The sequence below is a fragment of the Pantherophis guttatus genome, chromosome 4 (genome assembly GCF_059756535.1).
Source record: "Pantherophis guttatus breed Tessera chromosome 4, ASM5975653v1, whole genome shotgun sequence".
Lineage (NCBI taxonomy): Eukaryota > Metazoa > Chordata > Lepidosauria > Squamata > Colubridae > Pantherophis > Pantherophis guttatus.
In genome coordinates, this window is record NC_142066.1 from 9,199,705 (window position 1) to 9,216,287 (window position 16,583).

General features: G+C 39.5%; 2 protein-coding genes across 2 annotated transcripts; both read left to right on the plus strand.

The window, feature by feature from the left end:
• Positions 1 to 1,466: 1,466 nt before the first annotated feature.
• LOC132710134 (vomeronasal type-2 receptor 26-like) lies at positions 1,467 to 3,274 on the plus strand. Its single transcript, XM_087893273.1, has 3 exons — positions 1,467 to 1,544; positions 1,984 to 2,110; positions 2,246 to 3,274. Exons 1-3 carry the CDS (start codon positions 1,467 to 1,469, stop codon positions 3,142 to 3,144), a joined length of 1,104 nt encoding a protein of 367 aa, XP_087749399.1. The 3' UTR covers positions 3,145 to 3,274.
• Positions 3,275 to 14,584: 11,310 nt separating this feature from the next.
• LOC148113685 (vomeronasal type-2 receptor 26-like) lies at positions 14,585 to 16,295 on the plus strand. Its single transcript, XM_087893274.1, has 3 exons — positions 14,585 to 14,662; positions 15,117 to 15,243; positions 15,381 to 16,295. Exons 1-3 carry the CDS (start codon positions 14,585 to 14,587, stop codon positions 16,277 to 16,279), a joined length of 1,104 nt encoding a protein of 367 aa, XP_087749400.1. The 3' UTR covers positions 16,280 to 16,295.
• The last annotated feature ends 288 nt before the right edge of the window (positions 16,296 to 16,583 follow it).

Sequence of the window (16,583 nt, forward strand, 5' to 3'; positions counted from 1 at the left end):
AATCACCATAGCTTATACAATAAGAGATATTTAAAATGATAATTTAGCTTACTTTTTATTGTCTCATCCAAAAATAATTAGTTCTCCAAATATTTCTTCCTGGCTCATGAATTTTTCAGGATTGAGAAGCTGAGCTTTCTGTCCTTATCAGAATTCAAGAGGAATGAATTAGAAGATGTTTCTTTTCACCAGTGGCATCTGTGCTTTGGAACAATAATAACCCTCTCCCCCTCCCTCCCTCCCTCCCTCCCTCCCTCCCTCTCTCTCTCTTTCTCTCTCTCTCTCTCTCTCTAACAATAATCCATTCTTTGCAATAATCCCCATCTCTCATCTATCTACCGTGTTCCTCCAAAAAGACAACCCACCTTGGAAAGAAGCCCTTTCACATTTTTGAGCACATGCTATCAAATTAAGCCCCCCACACAAAATTATTCCTAATTAAGACCCCACCCAACCCTGGTTGCAGGGGGTGGGGTGAGGCACACAGGTAAAAATAGATTAGTGTGAGGATGGGGGGTTGAGCTGCCCAATTTACCAGGCCTCATACACCCCAACACCTGCCTCACCTTCTTCTGTGGCTGCATCTTCTGCAGCTTCTTGCCGCTACTCACACGCATCGCCTTGGCCTCTGTTTAACCTCGAGATGCCTGCTGGAAGACATCTGCAGCCGATAACAGAGTTCCGGATCAATCCAGAGCTCTATTATCAGCTGCAGAGGGCTTTCTGGAAAGCATCTGCAGCTGATAACAGAGCTCTGGATCTATCGGGAGCTCTGTTACTGGCTGCAGATGCCTTCCGGCAGGCATCTTAAGGTGAAACAGAGGCCAGGATGATGCGTGTGAGTGTCGGCGAGCAGACAAAGAAGAAGTGAGCCAGTAGAGGGCTCCTGCTGGGTGTGGCTCTGAGTGCCACTGCCACAAGGTGAGTCAATAATTAGAACCCTCCAAAAAGAAGGCCTAGCCATTTTTTCGGGGGTCAAAAGAAAATAAAACCCGGCCTTCTTTTTGGAGAAACATGGTACTGAAGAATGATCAAATTTTCAAATCTGGCTAAAGAAATATTGTCATATTTCAGATTATCAAATATATTTGTACCACTGAGGGAAGATTATTTATTGTTTAAATAATTGAAGGAATTTGATTAATCCTAATAGCCTACATTCATTCTGCTTTGGTTCATTCATATAATAGAGTAGCCATGTACATTTCTATGAAATATCAATAATCAAATTTCTTAGTGTACGTATTTAGTAATTGTTATGGCCTTTCTATTACATTGTATTCAGACCCCTTTTTCTTTCATTTTCTTTCAAGTAGCTCCATTCATTTCTTCAAGACATTTCTTTTAACAATTCAGCTGGAGAGAGAGTGTTCCTGAATAAGAAAGGGGAAGCAACAGGTGGATTCGATATCACCAACTTGATCACTTTTCCAAACAGATCTTTTCAGAGAGTTAGAGTTGGAAAGATGGATCCCAGTGCTCCAAAAGGGAAAGAATTATTCATTGATGAAGATGGGATTGTCTGGCACCCAGCTTTTAATCAGGTATCTACTAAATTGGCTACAATTAATCCATTATGATCCCATATTGAACGCAGTCTGTTTAAAAATATGATTTCTGTTTTTTAATAAACAATGACATATTCTTTTCAAATGTTGTTGATGATCAAACATTTGTCAAATTGACAAAACGACATTACAATACAAAAGCCTGCTTGCACATTTCATTTGCATTTCCATTTATAATCACAAGAGTGACCATGTTTCCATGACATTGTTACCCCGTTAAATTATTTAAACACCTTGCCCTTCAAACAGGACCTTTTTTACATCATTGTAATTTCTACATCTTTTTAAATTGTTGATGAAGTTGATCAATTAAATATTTTTTGGGGAGTCAAAAATATTTTCACTCTGTAAAGGACAAAAATTACAAACTGTTTTAAATATCTCCCTTTTCAAAACATTTTACGATTATCACCAGGTTCATCCACTTTCTAGATGTAATGACCCCTGTTTCCCCGGATCCTGGAAGAAGGGGATTGAGGGAAATCAGTTCTGCTGCTATGACTGTGTTTCATGCCCAGATCGGAAGATTTCAAATCAAAATGGTAGGGTAGGCATTCTACCAACTTTCATTAGACTTAAGCGAACTTTAATAAACTACTTCAATGCATACAAATAATAAGGCGATTTTTGAATAATTTGGAATGTTTAGGTGACAAATTCCTTGATTTTCCTTCCAGATATGGATGACTGTTTTGAATGTTCAGAAGATCATTATCCAAATAAAGAAAAGAAAGGATGTATCCTCAAACTGCTGGTCTTTCTAACCTTTGAAGAAACCTTAGGAATTGGTTTGGCCTCAGCAGCTCTTGGTTTCTTCTTCTTGACATCTTGGATACTTGGAACTTTTATTAAGCACAGGGATACTCCCATTGTTAAAGCCAACAACCGGTCCCTCACCTACACCCTGCTTGTCTCTCTTCAGCTCTGTTTTCTCTCCTCTTTGCTCTTCCTCAGCCAACCTGGCAAAGTGACCTGCCTTCTCCAACAATCAATGTTTGGTGTTACCTTCTCTGTGGCCATTTCTAGTGTCCTGGCCAAAACTATCACCGTGGTTGTGGCTTTCATGGCCACAAAACCAGGATCTCAGATGAGGAGATGGGTGGGGAAAAGATTGGCCTTTTCTATTGTTCTCTCATGCTTTCTCTTACAAGTGTGCATTTGTATTCTTTGGTTGTCAACATTTCCCCCATTCCCTGAGTTGGACATGCATTCAGAGGTCCAAGAAATGATTTTACAGTGCAATGAGGGTTCAGCTTTCTTCTTCTATTGTGTCTTGGGCTACATGGGTATCTTGGCCATTGCCAGCTTTATTGTGGCTTTCCTTGCCCGTAAATTACCTGACAGCTTTAATGAAGCCAAGTTCATCACCTTCAGCATGTTGGCCTTCTGCAGTGTGTGGATCTCCTTCTTTCCAGCCTATCTGAGCACAAAAGGCAAAGCCATGGTAGCTGTGGAGGTCTTCTCCATCTTGGCCTCCAGTGCTGCATTACTGGGATGTATATTTCTGCCAAAGTGCTACATCATTGTTTTCAGACCTGACCTCAACCTCAGAGAGCAACTCATAAAGAGGAACTAGTACCCCAAATGTACATGTATCCATCTGAACTAGACTGTGTTGTTTCTCCGTGTCATATAATATACACTAGGTGTATATGGGGGTACTGTATGTGCGTCATTTTGTATTTATTTATTTTGTCCTGTTTATATAGTGCATGTTGGAGGTGGTGACCCTTAGAGAGCTGTATGCAGCAACATTTCATGTTAATGTATAATGATTAGTGTACATTTAAAATGACAATAAAGTTATTCTAAGTATAAGTTGCTATATTTTCACCATTTTCCAAAGTTCTTTAACCTAATCCTTTCCTCACTTCAACGCTCATTTCGAACTTGACTTTGATAATCTAGGTGTCTTGGTTCCTGTTAAGATATTTCAGATATTGATTCAAACAGTGTTCAATGTCTGCATAGACATTTTCATGGTTTTTATACTTTCAATTTATAAAGCACTACTTAAAGATAGTAAAAAGCTAATTACCATGGTATGTATGTATGTATGTATGTATGTATGTATGTATGTATGTATATGTGTATACATATACCTACATACAGAATAATCAGAGAAGCCATCGAGATAGAAAAATGTATAGCATGAATAAACGAGATGATACCTCCCGCCTACCAGCCATTTGGAAACCTGCCCTCATTGGCAAATGAGTCCCTAACACAAAGAACGACACCAGACCCACACTCACGAAAACCACACAGGATGTCCCCACCACACATCCATGCAAAAAACAAACCCACACCGATGAGGCACGACCACAAACCAGAAGCCAGGCCACAGCTGCATCATTAGCCACTTTGAACCTCTCCAATCCATACATGAAGCAAACTGACACCCACCATGAAGATGTGGCATGACCACGAACGCGAAGCCAAACAATGCAGCTCAGCAGCTCAAATCCCCCTGCAACTCAGACTAACATGAGCACAACCAAGCCCCCACCTAAGCAGAACACCCCCCCATCCAATCAGAGCACAGCCAACCCCCCATCCAATCAGAGCACTGTCAAACCCCCAACCAATCAGAACACACCTCCACCCAATCAGAACACAGCCGAGCTCCCACCCAATCAGTTCACACCCCCACTGGCAGTTAAAAGGAAGAAACAGCTGCGATCACACATTACTCCTAGAAGCACAAAGCCGAAAACACCAGCCTGAAAATGATGAATGGGACTTCGTCGAAACGTCGCCAAAACACTTCCAATTTTACATGGGAGAAAACCCAAATTACCAAAGGCCTACATACAAACACCCACGAAAACCTCAGAAAACTAGGGCTGCATAAAAATCTTGGTTTATGTAGGAAGAACCTGGCTAAAGAGAAATACACATAAAGGCCTACGAAAAGAAAAGAAAACATATATATATATATATATATATATATATATATATATATATATATGTATATATATATGTATATGTATATATATATATATTATACACACACACACACACACACACACACACACACACACACACACACACATATATATATATATATATATATATATATATATATATATATATATATTAGATTTTCACGGGTACAGGTATGCAAGTATTGGTGTATTCGGCTCTTCTCCTATGTAAGATTGAGAGCACTTTGGCAATGTTTCGGCAGAATCTCATCTGCCATCATCAGGCATATGCAAGGGGTCTTTTGCAGCAACTGCCGTTAGTATTTCAAATCTGTGCTGGTAGTCTGCTTTGCTGGGATGGCCCCACCTCTTCGTTCTGATTGGTTGGGAGCCCCAGTCTGTGTCTATTGGCTTGGCTTCAGGTGTATGGTCGGTTTTTCTCCACCATGTGGCAGGGTTTCATCTTTGTGGCTGGCTGGAATGTGATTTGGCTGGAGGTCTCGGGATGTGTGTGTCTGGCTTCTGGGGTGTAGATTTTTCTGTCTGTGGGTGCTGGGATTCATTTGTTGACAAGGGTTAGTTTCCAGATGTCTGGTAGGTGGGAGGTATCATCATGTTTATTCATGTTATGGGGGCGTTTTTCTATTTCAATGGCTTCCATAATTATTCTCTTGTTGAGGTGTTCAGTTTTAGTGATTAATTTGGTTCCTTCAAAATCAATTTCATGTCCTGTAGCTTTAAGGTGCTGGAAAAGAGAGGAAGTTTTTTCTTCTTTTCTGACTGCATTCTTGTGTTCTGCAATGCGTGCATTTATTCTCCTATTAGTTTGTCCAATGTATGTGGCTGGGCAGATTTTGCATGGTATTTCATAGACTCCTTGGTTTTCTAGCTGGATCTTGTCTTTGAGGTTTCTTAAGATGTTGGCTATTTTTTGGTCAGTGCAGAAGGCTTTCTTGATATTGTGTTTGTGGAGAATTTTGCTGATTTTATCTGTGGTGCCTTTGATGTAAGGGAAGAGGGTGATGTCATTGTCCTGTTCTGTGTCTTGGTTCTTGGGGGTGTTGCCCTTTGGATTAGGTTGGTGATAGTGTTTCTTTGGAATCCATTAGAAATTAATATGTTTGTGAGAGTGTGTAATTCAGTTTCCAGGTGGTCTTTGTCAGTTAGGCATTAGGTTCTGGAGATGAGAGTCTTGGCTATGGAGTTGATCTGTGCAGGGTGGTGATGTGATTGTGCATTTAAGTAGTGGTTGGTGTGTGTTTTTTTCTTGTAGATGGTATGTCCTAGGGAGCCATTGGGTTTTTTGTAGATTAGGACGTCCTGACTGAGCTGACTGAGTCTGCAATCTGAGAAGCTCCTCCTCTTCCTGTCCTCCTGGTGCTTCCCAGATTTCCCATGAAGGACAGTCTGCAGACTGTGGTGCTGAGCTGAGAGAAGAGATTAGTAGCCAACCCTCCCACCATAAGAACCGGGTAACCCAGGGAGGGAGTGACTGCTGGCTCCCCCTGCCTCGCAGAAAGGGCATTCAGGTAAGACAACACCCATTCTACTGCAGTGGGGGGGGGGCAGTCACAATTGGGACATACCAAAGCAGATCTCTTAAAGGGTGGGAGACACCCGGTCCGGGAGCACCTCCCCTGAGTGGATCTGCTGCAAAGCCCTGCGTCCAAAGGCTGCATCCGCCGATGCGTAGGCATCAATACGATAATGGCGGATGAATGGGGAAGGTGAAGACCAAGTGGCGGCCCTGCAAACATCCTCCAATGAAGCCTGTGTGGACCAAGCTGCTGAGATGGATGCACTAGGGGTGGAATGGGCCATGATGTGGCGAGGGACTGGCAAGGATTGAGCCTCGTAGGCAGAAGCAATGGTAGCCCAGATCTTCTTGACATCTTGGGTGCTTGGAATATTTATTAAGCACAGGGATACTCCCATTGTCAAAGCCAACAACCTATCCCTCACCTACACCCTGCTAGTCTCTCTTCAGCTCTGCTTTCTCTCCTCTTTGCTTTTCCTCAGCCAACCTGGCAAAGTGACCTGCCTTCTCCGACAATCAATGTTTGGCATCACTTTTTCTGTGGCTATTTTTAGTGTACTGGCCAAAACCATCACAGTAGTTTTGGCTTTCATGACCACTAAACCAGGATCTCAGATGAGGAAGTGGGTGGGGAAAGATTGGTCTTTTCTATTGTCTTTTCATGCTCCCTCATCCAAGTATGTACTTGTATCATTTGGTTGTCAACATATCCCCCATTCCCTGACTTCGACATGTACTCAGTGCTACAAGAAATGATTTTACAGTGCAATGAGGGGTCAGCTTTCTTCTTCTACTGTGTCTTGGGCTACATGGGTATCTTGGCCATCACCAGCTTTATTGTGGCTTTCCTTGCCCGTAAATTACCTGACAGCTTCAATGAAGCCAAGTTCATCACCTTCAGCATGTTGGCCTTTTGCAGTGTGTGGATCTCCTTCTTTCCAGCCTATCTTAGCACAAAAGGAAAAGCCATGGTAGCTGTGGAGGTCTTCTCCATCTTGTCCTCCAGTGCTGCATTGGGATGCATATTCCTCCCAAAATGCTACATCATTGTTTTCCAGCCTGACCTCAATCGCAGGGAGCAACTCACAAAGAGAAATTAATATCCCAGATGTTCATGTATACATCCAAACTAGACTGTGTTGTTTCTCTGTGTCAAATATGAGAGCACTTAGACTTATATACTGCTTCATAATTCTTTTACAGTCCTTTCTAAGCAGTTTACAAATGTCAGCATATCACTCCCAACAATCTGATCCTCATTTCACCCACCTCGGAAGGATGGAAGGCTGAGTCAACCTCGCGCCTGGTGAGATTTGAACTGCTGAACTGCAGCTAGCAGTCAGCTGAAGCAATCATATCATATCATATCATATCATATCATATCATATCATCATATCATATCATCTTTAATATAATATAAGATATATTCTCAGGGTGCCCAGAGAGAGAAATATCTGCCTCTACCTAGGATCAAACACACAGCCTCCTGATTGTGAGGTGTGAGCTCCACCTCTAGGCCAACCTCAAACTCCAATTTTCTGCAGTTTGACCTGTACAATTTGAAGAAAATGTAATGATCCAAAATTAGGAGCCTCTGTTTAAAGGGGAACATATCATGATGTGATTTGCATAAGCCCAGTGAGCTATCAACTAACTTTTACAAATAACCCACTGTCTGATAACCCACAGCCCAGGTGACCCTATATGGATCACTGGGAAAATTCTCAATACTCACTATCTATCATTGAAAAGTGTTTGAAAGGTGACCATTTGAATCCACAATTATATCTTGTGAGAAAGAGATAAGATGATAAGGTAAGGTAAGGTAAGGTAAGGTAAGGTAAGGTAAGGTAAGATAAGATAAGATAAGATAAGATAAGATAAGATAAGATAAGATAAGATAAGATAAGACAAGATAAAGAGCAGAGATTATATGTATTATATGTAAGATAAAGAGCAGAGATTATATGTATTATATGTATTGTTTCTCAGGCAACCACAATTGAATGATGTAGAATCATTATGGTGACCTTCTACAGCTTCATCATAGAGATTATTTTAACTCACAGCACTGCTGAGGCATATAACAAGCAAGCGGACAAACACCAATTTCTTCAACCCCCTTCCGTGTGGGAGATCGGGTTTATCTTTCAACTAAATACATAAGACTGAAGCTGCTGAGTAAAAAACTGGGACCAAAGTTTTTAGGTCCTTTCCCCATAGTGAAAGTAATTAACCCAGTGACAGTTCAGCTTAGTCTCCCACACATATTAGGGAAAGTGCATCCTGTCTTTCATTGCAGTTTGCTAAAGACAGCAGTCGGGTTGAGATTAAGGCCACAGACCCAGCCAGCTCCCAAATCTATAGTGCTGCAAGGGGAAACCCATTATGAAGTGAAAAGAATTCTAGACTCTAGATTGTTTAGAGGACGATTACAGTACTTAGTTCACTGGAAGGGGTATCCTTTGTCTGAAGCTACTTGGGTTAAAAGCTGGAACTTAAAGGCAGACAGATTAGTGAAACAATTCCATGATAAATATCCTGACAAGCCAAAGGGTCCTCCTGGGAGGGGAAGAGGTGGTTAGAAAAATTTGGTTAACCCCCTATGTTGCTCTCGTTGCAGGATTCGGTCATTGGATGGGGGGGGAGCATCTTGAGCATTGGATCTTCAGGCCTGCCACATTTAGTCTATGAGAAACTGGGAGGGGTGGGATTGTATGGAGCTGGGGAGATATAGAGTCATAATAACATTCCTTTCTCCGAGAATCAAGGACATTCTGCCCTGCATCTGGAGGAGTGTGACTGGGAGGCTTTGATTGGACCATGTGAAATTAATTCATGAGCCAAAGTTCAAAGGAAATCCATTCATTTATTAGGAGCAACATCTTGGCAATTACCCATAAGGAGTCATTTCTACCTCCACGTGATTTACTTTTCCCTATGACCCTGTTTTTCCCCCCCTCCTCCTTGGGCTTGTCATAAATCACATTCTCCAACGGAATATGTTCCCGGGCTGTGAAAATCACACCCCTTCTGCTGGCTCCGGTAGCCGGGTATACAATCTGGAGAAAGGCATGTGTGGAATGTGCCCATCAGATGCATTAGTTCTCCCCCCTTCCTGCTTATGGCAACCAGAAAGCAGGTCTGGAATGCTTTAGGAGTTGACACAGTTGTTAAATTAGTAACCCTGCTGTTAAGTGAATCTGGCTTCCCCATTGACTTTGCTTGACAGAAGGTCACAAAAGGGGATCCGTGACCTGGGACTCTGCACCTGTCGTAAATACGAGTCAGTTGCCAAGTGTCTTAATTTTAATCACGTGACCATGAGGATGCTGCAATAGTCGTAAGTGTGAAAAATGGTCGTAAGTTACCTTTTTCAGTGCTGTTGTAGCTATTTGCTGCCCACTAGAAGTTCACACCCCTTGCATTTCTAATACAGTAAAACAGAGCTCTGGCTTCTACTATTGAGCTGATGATGTGTAGAGAGACATTACAAATAAATGTTAGGCTACAATGCCTCTTTTCTCCTTTATACGCTCTATATCACATATCTACTGTGAATTCACACTTGGTGCATTTTAGTTTGTGAGATTTTCAGTACTCTTCTCTTCAGCAACGAAAGTAAAATGAAATGTGATGCTGTAAATGAGAAAGGAATGGGAGAGAAAGAATGAGGAGGAGGAGAGGAGGAGGAGGAGGAGGAGGGGATGAGGAGGAGAAGGCCATAGTAAGATCTAAAGCTACAGTTTCCTGTCCATTTCCAAATGGAATAAAACAACTTAGTACCTTAGTACAACTTAGTAACAAATTCAGATGGAAGCAATAGATCCAGAACCGTTAGTCACAATTTTGTTGTGCAATTACTTGGACTACGGCCAGCAGCGAGAAATCTCAGAAATTTACCTACTCCCCTAGAGATTTGGAAATTATTACTTTCTAAATAAATTATTAGCCTAACCCTAACCCTAACCCTAACCCTAACCATACCCCCATCATTCAGTGGACCAATGTAAAAATTAGAGAAGAAAGATTGAAGTTCAATTATAGAGAAACAAAAGGTGACCTGCGTGATGTGGATTTGATAAAGATCAATACATTTTTTGCTTTACTGCTTTATACATCAATTTTTAGATCTAACCATGAAAACATTGAAAGTCTTTTTGCTAGAGAGGTCATTATGACCTCATGTCTGTAATAGCGTAGCTGAAATAGTACATCTGTGGTTAAGGGTTAACCATCAGCCACTTATGCTTTCACCAAAATAATTATCTCCTACGGGATTCACCACATTTATTAACTAGACAAAACATCAAAGACTGACAGAAGGCTGTTTCAATTCAACAACAATCAACATATCTGTATGGTTATAAGAACTCCAGGGAGATTGGCACAAGGGTAATAATGGCTGTGTCGGAGCCATTGCTATGTACATCTGTTCTCCATCTGTATAAACCCTGATGATATTCAAGACACCAATTTGCACTCTCATGAATCTTCAAATAGACAAAGGTGGATTTTCTGATTAGGTGCACTTCTCAGATAGAAACCTTGAATTAATCATGGGATTAACCATTGCAACAATACAAACTTCCCTCTGGGGTAGGATAGGAGAGGATGGGAGAGAGAGATTTTCAAGAGTGAAGATGTTGCTCCTTCTAGTGTTTCTGGTAAAGAAAATAGTGACTCTGAGCTGCCCTGGGAGTGATGTTTTCCTTGTTCCGCATGAGTGGTACCAGCCTGGTGACCTCGTCATTGGTGGGATGGCGTCCCACATTTTTTGCAATTTCTATGAAATGAATTTTAAGGAAAAACCTTCCATAAGACCACATGACTTACCAAAGTAAGGATTTTATTTTTTTCTAATCTGAATAAGTTCCCCCAAAATTGCTTATATGGGTAAAAGGTTTTCAGCATAAATGTAGGTGTTATGTGTAATGTGTGTAAGGAGCCATGGTGGCACAGTACTTAGAATAAAGTCTATGAATGAATGCTTTCTCCAGGAGTTCGATCCTGAGGGGCTCAAGGTTGACTCAGCCTTTAATCCTTCCAAGGTCGTTAAAATGAGGACACAGATTGTTGGAGGCAATATGTACTCTATAAACCGCTTAGAGATGGCAGTATAAGTGAAGCAGTATGTCTGCTATTGCTATTGCTAATCTAATTATCTCTATCTCTTTCTAGTTATGGGAGAATAAACAATTTTCTTTACTTTATGGCAAAGTGTTTGTTATATAATATATGAGACTTTAGTACAAGAAATCCTTTGAAGAACATTTAGTGAGTTTAAGGTATTTTTTTTTAAAAAAACAATCTGTATTTTCACTCTTAACAAAACATGCATGAAATAAATGACTGATCCTGCTAAATCTGTTCATATTCTATTTTGTGAAAAAGTTAAAAATAAATGTGTACCACGAAAAAAATAAATGTTTTTGTTTCTAGTGGTAGATATTTGCTGCAAACCATGGAAATACTGAATAAAAAAACAAAAATGATATTTGTACAAATTATTGAGCATTTTAGAAAGCCTATTATCTTCCTACTTCCATCAGAGAAAAGTTTGATATTCACATAGATATAATGCCATTTTATGAGACCTGTCCATTTCCTTTCTTAACTGGGGTATTTAAATTCTTTGCAGTATAATCACCAAATTTCATCAACACATCCTTGCCTTGGCCTTTGCTGTGAAGGAGATCAATGAGGACTCCCAGATCTTATCTAACATCACTCTTGGGTTCCACATCTATGACTGTTACAACAACCCAAGGATGACATATCGCACCACTCTGGACCTGCTTTTCAAATCCCAGGAATTTGTCCCTAACTACAAATGTGATAGCCAGAAGAGTCTCATGGCTATTATTGGAGGATTGGGTTTCGATACATCATTTTTTATCGCTGATATTATAGGTTTCTTCAAGATTCCACAAGTAAGTTCTGAAGGGGTTCAAAAGAAAATTCTTAATCTTATTGTTGTTATGAAATAATTAATATGTATAAAAAATTACGCTTAAGTTTGTGTTAATATGTTCTGCATGGCTTAAGGTCTGATACTTAGCTGCTGTTTCTGAAACTACAATGCCTATTACATGAAGTGAGTGTCCAAGGAGATTCCAAAGCTGAAGGAAGATTTGAATCTGTACTCCACATTTTTTGGAATTACTTCAGATACATATAATAGAACAATTATTTATTGAAACAATTGATCTATTATATGTATTTGCAGTAATTCCAAGACGTTCCTTTCTATGTTAATAATTCAAAGAATTCTAGGGGGAAATATTCCTTGGATATATTTTATATGAATACTAGACAGGATAATCAGATTTGATCTAACAACTCAAGAGAATAATACTCCACTTTCTTGCAGCTGACATACGGTTCATTAGCCCAAGATGCATTTCAGACCAGCAAGCTCTCTTCACTTTATTTCATGGCCCCAAAAGAGGACCATCAGTCCATTGGGATTATCCAACTGCTTCACCATTTCAGGTGGACGTGGATTGGGATTTTTGCTGTTGATAACAACAATGGAGAAAATTTCTTACAGAAAATGCAGCCCTTACTTTCAGAGAATGGAATCTGCTCATCGTTCATAGAAAGGCTTTCCCAACTAGTCCATGTGGAAGACTTCCCAAAAGTATATGAAACAATTTCAATTATTTCCATGAATTGGATAAATAGCAAAGCCAATGCATTTCTTGTCTATGGAGAATCATTGACCATTATGTGGCTGAGAGTTGTCTCATTTCTGGTAGATCCTGAAAGCAAGGAAACTATTGTTAAGAAAGGTGTGGATCATGACTGCACAGATTGATTTTATTTTATCAGGCATTCAAATCTCATGGGATGTCCAGATGTTCCATGGGGCTATTGCCTTCACTGTTCATTCAACAGCAGTTGTAGGTTTTAAGGAATTTCTTCAGACTGTAAATCCTCTTTCAGATAGCAGAGATGGGTTTCTGCAAGATGTTTGGGAACAATCATTTGATTGTTCATTTCCAAAAGCAGAGTTACATGAAATAAACAGTAGGAAATGCATTGCGGAGATGAAGCTAGAAGATCTTCCTGCGCCTGTGTTTGAAATGGAAATGACTGGCCAAAGCTACAATGTCTACAATGCTGTTTATGCTGTGGCTCATGCTTTGCAGGCTCTATACATGTTGGGCTTCAATAGGAGGAAAACTATGATGGGTAAAAAAATTGATCTTCCACAACTGCAGGCTTGGCAGGTATTCCCTTTGCATTTGACAGCTCTTTTATTTTAATGAGCAGTTTGATGAAGAATTACTATTTGGATTCATTGTGGGAAGTCTTAATATTTTCTGCATGTGCAAAAAAGTTAAATGAGGTCACTGAGAAGCTACTACCTAAAAATGTTTTTAGATGTCAGTAGGAGTTATGTAGGAAATCACCATTGGTTCCCTAATAAGAGATGATTAAAACAAATCATTTAGATTACTATCCATAATCAATTCTCCAAGATACTTTGTGTGGCTCATGAACTTTTCAGGTTCCATGGGCTGAGCTTTCTGTCTCTATCAGAGTTTTAGAGGAATGAGATAAAAGGTGGCCATTTTTAAATGTGGCATCTCTAAATGTGGCAACCCTATATTTCCAATAATTTCCACCTCTCATCTATCTATGGAAGAATGCTTGAGTCTCAGTTTCTAAAATCTGGTTAAAGGAAATTAGTCAGACCTCAGACTGTCAGATAACTTTGTACCAATCAGGAATGATTAAATATGATCTGGTAATAGAATAGAATAGAATAGAATAGAATAGAATAGAATAGAATAGAATAGAATAGAATAGAATAGAATAGAATAGAATAGAATAGAATAGAATAGAATAGAATAGAATAGAATTTTTTTATTGGCCAAGTGTGATTGGACACACAAGGAATTTGTCTTGGTGCATATGCTCTCAATGTACATAAAAGAAAATGTACGTTCATCAAGAATCATAACGTACAACACTTAATGATAGTCATAGGGTACAAATAAGCAATCAGGAAACAATATCAATATAAATTGGAAGGATACAAGCAACAAAATTACAGTTATACAGTCATAAATGGAAGGAGATGGGTGGTGGGAACAATGAGAAGATTAATAGTAGTACAAACTTAGTAAATAGTTTGACAGTGTTGAGGGAATTATTTGTTTAGCAGAGTGATGGCATTTGGGAAAAACTGTTCTCATGTCTAGTTATTCTGTGTGCAGTGCTCTATAGCGTCGTTTTTGTTAACTCTAGTGGGCTTAAATTATAATGAGAGGCATTTGTATATTTTCATTCTGTTTTATTTGATTGGCGTTTTCTATTTTTCCTTAAAATAATACCAAATTTAAAACAAGGTGGAAATGTACTCCCTCTCTCTCTCATTCTCTTTCAAGTAGCTCCATCCATTTCTTCAAGGCATTTCTTTTAACAATTCAGCTGGTGAGACAGTGTTCCTGAATGAGAAAGGGGAAGCAACAGGTGGATTCGACATCATCAACTTGATCACTTTTCCAAACAGATCCTTTACCAGAGTTAGAATTGGAAAGATGGATCTCAAGGCTCCAAGAGGGAAAGAATTATTCATGGATGAAGATTTAATTGTCTGGCACCCAACTTTTAACCAGGTACGAATGGAGTCATTGATGCAACCATGCCTGAATCTATTCTGATCCCATATTGAGCATAGTCAGTTTAGAAATCTAATTTCTGTTTCTTAAAATGAGACATGACATATTCTTTTCCAATCATGTAAATCATCAAGCATTGATCAAAATGATATTAAAACAAAAAAGCCATGTTGCCATATATAGACTGCATTTCCATTTGAAATCACAAGAGTGCTCATTTTCCCATAAATTTTTCACCATGTTTAATTATTTACTCACCCTGCACTTTAAACATGGATCTTTTGTACATCATTGTAATTTCTATATTGCTTTAATGTACACTATAAATCAAAGTTCATACATTGCGAATCAATTAGGGAATCTGAAAATAGTTTCACAACATAAAAGAGAAAAAACAAACTTTGTTTTAAAAATCAAACTTTTCAAAATATTTTTTTATGCTTATCACCAGAACCTTCCATTTTCTCAATGCAATGATCCTTGTTTCCCTGGATATTGGAAGAAAGGAATTGAGGGAAATCAATTCTGCTGCTTTGACTGTGTTCCATGCCCAGAACGAAAGATTTCAAATCAAAATGGTAGGATAGAAATTCTACCCAAATTCAGTAGAATTAAGGGAACGTTAATACACTACTTTAGGATGCATAAAACCAGTAAAGTGATTTTTCAATAATTTGGAAGGTCTGGATGACAAATTACTTGATTTTCCTTCCAGATATGGATGACTGTTTTGAATGTTCAGAAGATCATTATCCAAATAAGGAAAAGAAAGGCTGTATCCCGAAACTGGTAGTGTTTCTAACTTTTGAAGAAACTTTAGGAATTGGTTTATCCTCAGCAGCTCTTTGTTTCTTCTTATTGACATCTTGGGTGCTTGGAACTTTTATTAAGCACAAGGATACTCCCATTGTCAAAGCCAACAACCGGTCCCTCACTTACACCCTGCTTGTCTCTCTTCTCCTCTGTTTTCTCTCCCCTTTGCTCTTCCTCAGCCAACCTGGCAAAGTGACTTGCCTTCTCAGACAATCATTGTTTGGGGTCACTTTCTCTGTGGCCATTTCTAGTGTACTGGCCAAAACTATCACCGTGATTGTGGCTTTCATGGCCACTAAACCAGGATCTCAGATGCGGAAGTGGGTGGGAAAAAGATTGGCTCTTTCTACTGTCTTTTCCTGCTCCCTCTTTCAAGTATGTACTTGTATCATTTGGTTGTTTTTATATCCCCCATTCCCTGACTTCGACATGCACTCAGCGCTCCAAGAAATGATTTTACAGTGCAATGAGGGATCAGCTTTCTTCTTCTATTGTGTCTTGGGCTACATGGGTATCTTGGCCATCGCCAGCTTTATTGTGGCTTTTCTTGCCCGTAAATTACCTGACAGCTTCAATGAAGCCAAGTTCATCACCTTCAGCATGTTGGCCTTCTGCAGTGTGTGGATCTCCTTCTTTCCAGCCTATCTGAGCACAAAAGGAAAAGCCATGGTAGCTGTGGAGGTCTTCTCCATCTTGGCCTCCAGTGCTGCATTACTGGGATGTATATTCCTCCCAAAATGCTACATCATTGTTTTGCGGCCTGACCTCAATTGCAGGGAGCAACTCACAAAGAGAAATTAATATCCCAAGTGTTCATGTATTCATCCAAACTAGACTGTGTTGTTTCTCTGTGTCATATAATGTATGTGGGTATGAGGGCATATGCATAATTTGGTATTTATTTATTTTGTCATGCTTATGTAGTGTATATTGGAGGTTGTGACCCTTTGAGAGCTATGTGCAAAAAAAAAAAAATTAATGTCTAAGTCTAAGTTGCTACATTTTCACCATTGTCCAAGATTCATTCATAAAGCACTACTTAAATATAGTAGAAACTAATTACCATTTTATGAATGTATATTTAATATGGTATTATAGGATACCA